At 38.4% G+C, this 6,904-nt stretch overlaps 2 protein-coding genes across 2 annotated transcripts in view; one reads left to right on the top strand and one right to left on the bottom strand.

Annotated features, from left to right (window-relative positions):
- Nucleotides 1-2,160, top strand: part of LOC109846568 — a 22,817-nt gene extending 20,657 nt beyond the window's left edge. Inside the window, exon 2 of the mRNA XM_020415813.1 lies at nucleotides 1,871-2,160. Coding sequence (XP_020271402.1) covers nucleotides 1,871-2,141 — 271 coding nt within the window. The 3' untranslated portion in view covers nucleotides 2,142-2,160. The remainder of the gene's footprint in view (nucleotides 1-1,870) is intronic.
- LOC109846567 (arginine biosynthesis bifunctional protein ArgJ, chloroplastic) overlaps nucleotides 1-5,465 on the bottom strand; it is a 32,259-nt gene extending 26,794 nt beyond the window's left edge. Inside the window, exons 1-7 of the mRNA XM_020415812.1 lie at nucleotides 5,308-5,465; nucleotides 5,106-5,234; nucleotides 4,900-5,023; nucleotides 3,823-3,896; nucleotides 3,529-3,573; nucleotides 3,397-3,447; nucleotides 3,234-3,302 (exon numbers count right to left, since the gene is read on the bottom strand). Coding sequence (XP_020271401.1) covers nucleotides 3,234-3,302; nucleotides 3,397-3,447; nucleotides 3,529-3,573; nucleotides 3,823-3,896; nucleotides 4,900-5,023; nucleotides 5,106-5,234; nucleotides 5,308-5,355 — 540 coding nt within the window. The 5' untranslated portion in view covers nucleotides 5,356-5,465. The remainder of the gene's footprint in view (nucleotides 1-3,233; nucleotides 3,303-3,396; nucleotides 3,448-3,528; nucleotides 3,574-3,822; nucleotides 3,897-4,899; nucleotides 5,024-5,105; nucleotides 5,235-5,307) is intronic.

The following is a 6,904-nucleotide window of genomic DNA, read 5'->3' as shown; positions in this document are numbered from 1 at the left end:
AATTATTACACAAATGAATTATTACACAAATGAATATACATATTTAATGAATAAATTATGAATATACATATCTAATTATACATATTTGATTGATCCTTCATCCTTGCTCATTGTTGCTTAACTCTTAAGTATAATCTGTAAAAAGAAAAACAAAGTTAGTGAGCAACAACTTATCTTTTAGTATAATTAGAAAAGAGTTTAAAATAGAAATTATCATGCTAACTAATAAATTATGAATATGTAAATATTTAATTGTTAGTCACTTAATTCTTGTTACTTGTTATTTGTTGTTTAATTAGTACTTGTTACTTGTTATTTGTTAGTCACTTAATTCTTGTTACTTGTTATTTGTTGTTTAATTAGTACTTGTTACTTGTTAATCTACTTAACTCTCCGATGTTTAATATTTAATTAATATTTGTTACTTGTTGTTTATAGCAATGGAAGCAGGAGGTAGTTCTGGTGGTGTACAGTCTGTTCAAGATGATCACACTCCTTTGTGGAAGTATGTCACAAAGTTGGAGAAGATGGGTAAAGGAGGGGGGAATTGGCAGTGGATGTGTAGTTATTGCAATGAAGTATTTACATCCTCCTACTCAAGGGTCAAAGCCCATCTAATGCGGATTAGTGGGCAAGGAATTAAAATGTGCAAATGTGTTAAGCCGCACAATTTGAGAGACATGCAAACTGATGCGGATCAAGCAGAAGCAAGGGTGAGGGCTTCTATGCCTAGGACAGTGACGCTGCCAGGTTCTTCAGCGTCAAGTGCAGTAGCAGGAAGTCAAAGCATGCCTTCTCGTCTAAGTGAGCCAAAGAGGAGGAGGGGAGTCACCACTGTTGAACAAGCCTTCAATATAGGGGCAAGAGATGAATTGGATTCAATGATTGCAAGGATGTTCTATACCGGTGGGCTGTCATTTAATTTGGCAAGAAATCCTTATTTCTCTAAGATGATCACATATGCCGCAAGCAATTCAATTGCCGGTTACAAGCCTCCGGGTTATAATTCTTTGAGGACCACTCTTTTGCAACGTGAGAAGGCTCACGTAGAGAGGTTGTTGGAGCCCATCAGGGGCACATGGAAGTAGAAGGGGGTCTCTATTTATAGCGGTGGCTGGGCAGATGCACAAATGAGGCCACTGATAAATTTCATTGCGGTCTCAGATAATGGGCCAATGTTCTTGCACTGTGTGAATGCTGAGGGAGAGCAGAAGAATAAATATTTCATTGCAGAGAAGCTTGAAGCTTGCATTAGAGAGGTGGGGCCTCAAAATGTGATCCAAATCATTACTGATAATGCTTCGGCATGTAAGGCAGCAGGGGCAGTTGTGGAGGGAAAATTTCCACATATTTTCTGGACTCCATGTGTTGTTCACACCCTCAATCTTGCCCTTAAGAATATTTGTGCTGCAAAGAATACAGAGGCTAATGCAATTGCTTATGCAGAGTGCAGCTGGATTACAGAGGTATATGATGATGCTTTGATGATTAAGAACTTCATCATGAATCACTCAATGAGGCTGGCTATGTTCAATGAGCATTCGAAGATGAAGCTTCTTTCAATTGCTGATACTCGATTTGCTTCATGGATCATCATGCTAAAGAGGTTCACTGTGATCAAGAGAAGCCTCCAAGATATGGTTCTTAGCGACCGTTGGAGCTCGTACAGAGATGATGATGTGGGAAAAGCACAGTTTGTTAAGGAGAAAGTGCTTGATGATTTGTGGTGGGATAGGGTGGATTATATTATTGCTTTCACTGCTCCTATATATGATATGATTCGGCTCACCGATACCGACAAGCCCAGCCTTCATTTGGTTGATGTGGGAAAAGCACAGTTTGTTAAGGAGAAAGTGCTTGATGATTTGTGGTGGGATAGGATGGATTATATTATTGCTTTCACTGCTCCTATATATGATATGATTCGGCTCACCGATACCGACAAGCCCAGCCTTCATTTGGTATATGATATGTGGGATACAATGATTGAGAAGGTGAAGGTTGTTATTTATAGACATGAGAGCAAAAGAGAAAATGATCCCTCCTCATTTTATGATGTCGTACACAAGATCTTGGAGGATAGATGGAATAAGAGCAACACGCCACTTCAGTGCTTGGCGCACTCTTTGAATCCAAGGTAATAATTTAGATTATGTTATCAATTCATTATTTTTGATGTGATTATTTTTATTAATAATGTCTAATTCAATGTTAAACTTTAATAGATATTATCACGAGACATGACTGAATGGGAATATCCATCGGCAAGCACCCCATCAGGATGAGGAGATCTCTTCGGAAAGGACCAAGTGTTTGAGGAGATATTATCCTAATACCGATGAACGGAGGATGGTTAACTTAGAATTTGCTAAATTCTCGGCTGCTCTTGACATTTTTAGGGATCCAGATTCTCTTGCTGATAGAGGATTTATGGATCCAGCAGCATGGTGGGCGCTCTATGGATCCTCAACTCCAAATATTCAAGCATTGGCCTTCAAGCTTCTAGGCCAACCCTGCTCATCCTCTTGCTGCGAAAGGAATTGGAGTACATACTCATTCATTCACTCTTTGAAGAGGAACAAGATGACACCGGAAAGGGCAGAAGATCTTGTGTATGTGCATAGCAATCTTCGTTTGCTTTCTCGATCATCCCAAGAATATAAAGAAGGAGAATCGAAGCTGTGGGATATTGGTGGAGATGCATTCGACTCATTTCAGGGTGCCGGTATTCTTGATGTCGCCACCTTGTCTCGTGATGAACCCACCATGGAGGCTATGTTGTTTGCTGATGATGAAGGGCCAGGCAATGAAGAAGTCATCGAACTAGCTTCCACTTTATCTTGATGTATTTTTTATTTACAAACTTGTTATTTTGTGATAGAATGAGTAGAGTATGTACTTCAATTCCTTTTTGTTTACAAACTTGAAACTCGTTATTTTGTGATAGAATGAGTATGTACTCTAATTCCTTTTTGTTTACAAATTTGTTATTTTGTCATAGATTCATAATTTAGATTGTTAGTTGAATTTTATAAATTTTTTATATATATAATAATTTGGAAAAAAAAATCCTCGTCGTATTCCCGTATCCTATTTTTTTGGATTTTGCCGTATCCCGTATCCGTGTCCGTGTCGTATCCATATCCCGTATCCGTATCCGTGCTTCATAGCCTCCCTCTAGCTCAAGAAGGACACGTATGCTAACAAAGGTGTATTCATCTATGCTATAGCACCTTCTTTATTCTTTGACCGATAACACCAGTGGACTGAATGAATACAGCTTCTGGACTCAACCGGAGAAGCTGCAAGCACAATAATCCAAAAGATTAGAAAAAGACGCATGTCTGCATAATTTTACAAGTTACATAAATAGAATAATTATCAAAGTGGAAAAACCTCAGCAACAGCATTTGCACATTCTATTGTGTCCTGATAACCTGCATCACCCTGTCATGTTCCAAAGAGTCTTTTAGCCACATAACTAGTTGACTCTTTCCAAGGTTGAGGCAAGTATCTAACTGCACTTACTGTTGCAGCATTTGCTTGACCAGCATTAATCAACACAGCCCGTGCCTGAATAGTTGCAAAACTGAAGGTTTTACATCATAAAAAAAGTTCAAGAAATAACTGACGTAGCGGATTATGAGAATTGTTTCCATACTTATAAAAGAAAGACAAACTACCAAATTGAACCTATGTAGAATTGATAGCCTAGTTAATGAAACGGGGAAAAAGAAAAGATAAGTCACCATCAACTTGTCAAATGAGCAAGCAATAAAATGAATGGTTATGTTAAAACCAAGAGGGGCTGAATTGACATACCAATGATGAAGCATCTAGTACTTTTCTGCAGTAGGTAATTGGTGCAGCTGCCACTATATTCTTAGTGAATGCTCCTGAAAACACCATTGAAAAAAGACATACATAACTTGGAAGGCTACTTCTGATTTCAAAATCATTAAACAGAAAACATAGATGTCACATTCTCCTTAGGTGTCCAACCTGGTTGAGAAAAATTTATGCTACCGGCAAATTTAGAGTTATTGTGAACAAAACAGCAGATATCTCTTAATAGATGACATATGCTTCTCTTTATAAACACTAGCATTGTCACAAGAGCATATGCATGTGCAAAGGCACAAATCTTTTAAAATAAATTTGTATATCTAAAAACGTATCTAGAGTCGTTTAAAAATGTGATATCTTAAGCCTAAGAAAAATATTTCTTCATCTTATATGAAAAGATAAGGTTTTTAGCATCTATTATTACTGTTTTTATATGTTTTATTTCTTTTGTGCAAAATAAAATGCACGTGCATAATGCATGAAACTAATAGTACAAATGTGCATATGATATATGAAATATTCTAGAAATAAAAAGAGAAATAAAAGAAAAATGTCTATTGTTAAATTACATTTTTCTCCTTCCAACTACAGTACAAAATGAGAATATGTCTGCCATTCATCCATGTTTTGATTACCCCTATAATGTTCTTTATATAGTAGTAGTACAGATATACACAGTAACATAAGAGTCATCCAACGTACCCTGAGTTAAAAATAATTTAACTTTGTTTCCATTTTATGTTACAGCATTAAAGTTGAGTATTTCCATCTGATCCCTATACATGTACCCTACCAAATCAAGAGCAATAGAATGACGATTTCGCCGATGCATCCAGCCTAAAGATTACAATAACATTCTTAAAGTTGAGTATTCCATCTGATCCCTATACATACAACCTACTAAATCAAGAGCAATAGAATGACAATTTCGCCAACGCACCCAGCCTAAAGGTTACAATAACATTCTTAATGCATAAACCTCTCAACTAATCGTCATAAACCTTCTGAAGTTGTTACGAATTTGAATAAAAATTCCAACTTCTTTATACTCACCAGCAGAAACTGCATCAACATCACAAGTAACAAGAGCCAGATCAGGCTTCTCCCCCTTCGCACGAAGACCGCCATAAATCCCCGCGGCTTTGAATCCTTTAGCAGCAGTAACACCCCCTGCTATCTACAACAAACAATTCAAAAAAAAAATCAACGAGAAGCACAACGACGCAAAGATCAAAACTTTCTCCTTTCTATGTCATCACCTGCGTCCAAGGGCCCTCAGGCAAGAGAATTGGCGCCGCGGGGATGTGATTCGAATCAATGCCCATGTCCGAGCGTACGATCGACGAAACCCTAATTCTGCGACGAGGGGAGAAACTGGAGCCCGAGAACTGGAAATTTTGAGAGGGGTTAGCGATAGATGAAAAAGGGAATGCGGTGAATTGAAAGAGAGATCGTGGTTACCTCCGGTGAAGCTTGAAGAGGGGTGGTGAGATTTAGAGAAAGGGGCATTTTTTTTTCTTATCTTCCTCTTCTGATTTTGGGATGGAAAAAGGGAGGGAAAATTATACAAGAAGAGGGAGCCGCCACGAAAAAGTGTGGGTTTTGGGAACGAGAGGAGAGAGACGGAGAGGTCGGCGGTAGTGGGTCGGGCTGAAGAAGGCTTTATTGGGTCGAAATCTATGAGAGTCTTTTTACATATTAGCCCACTCACATCTCGTAGTTTGAAAATATGTCTCCCGAACTAAATTGCCTATTTTACATTTTACATTCAACTGCTAAAAACATCACCTGATTTTTTGCCTATTCCATCTTTTTCTCTTTTCCTATGAAAAATAAATAAATAATATTTTTTTGAGAAAGTAAGTTTTACCTTTAAAAGTGTTTGCGTCAAAAGTTGGTTTTGTCATGGAATTCATTATATCTTCAGTCGATTATAATAAATTCAAAAAAGAGATAGCCTTTTTATAAGACTTCTTTTACACAACAAAATAAAAATTACAACTCTTGGGAAGCAAACGCAGAATTGTTGTTTGGATCACTGCTTGCATGGGATCGTTGCCTGTGCCGGGAGCGCTTTGACTCGTGGACCACCAAATCACAGATTCTGATCGAATCGTGAGGGGTTTATGATTCTGACTTCGTTTATCGAAGTGAGAACTTGAAACGATATCTTATCGAAGTAAGATAGTCGTTCTTCTTGAAATCAAGTCAAAGCCTGATTATCAAGGAGTTACCAGAAACTCAAGAACTCTGCTCTTTCTCTGCTCTGAAATGCTCAAAAAAATCTAGCCTCTGTCAGAAATGACCCTAGGGGGGTATTTATAGCCTCTGGGGTTCATAACTAACAAAAGTCAACAAAAGACAGAATTAATATGTCGAGACAGTGTTTACTGTCTCGCTGGCCGAGACAGTGTTTGCTGTCTCGCCCAGCGAGACAGTAAATTTGCTGATTTGCTGTCTCGCCCAGCGAGACAGTAAATACTGTCTCGGAAAACGAATATTCTTGACAGTTTCTCGCTGCAACTGTCTTCCCACGTTCTAAACTCCGTTATTCTGGTGGTTATCAACGTGATTCTCGCCCATGATACTCCCCACGTTCTTGAACAGTTGGTGGCCACGTGTCGGCGGTTTATGAAACGGTTTCTGAATGTTTGAAAACTGTCTTGCGTGCGAGATAGTCAACTCTGTCCCGCATGGCGAGACAGCAAAGTCTGTCTCGCTCGGCGAGACAGCGAAGTCTGTCTCGCACGGCGAGCGAGACAGCAAAATCTGTCTCGCACGGCGAGACAGCAAAGTTTGTCTCGCTGGGCGAGACAGTCCATACTTGTGTCCTTTTGTTGATTTTTTTGGATGATCTTCTCTTCAGCTGTATTTGGATATCTTTCAGCATTTTTTGACGCCTACAAAAAGCAGCAGAGAATAATCTTTGAGTACAAGTTGACAAAATGCACCGGGTTAGAAAAGATAATTTTTATATTTTTAAATTGTATTCATTACTCTCTAATTGAGCAAAATGATCTGATATCTAAGGAAACTATGAAAGCAAGTAGACACTAAG

This window comes from Asparagus officinalis, chromosome 7 (genome assembly GCF_001876935.1).
Source record: "Asparagus officinalis chromosome 7, Aspof.V1, whole genome shotgun sequence".
NCBI classification, from domain to species: Eukaryota; Viridiplantae; Streptophyta; class Magnoliopsida; order Asparagales; family Asparagaceae; genus Asparagus; species Asparagus officinalis.
The sequence above is the reverse complement of the archived record's forward strand: the minus strand, read 5'-3'. Positions and strand labels throughout refer to the sequence as shown.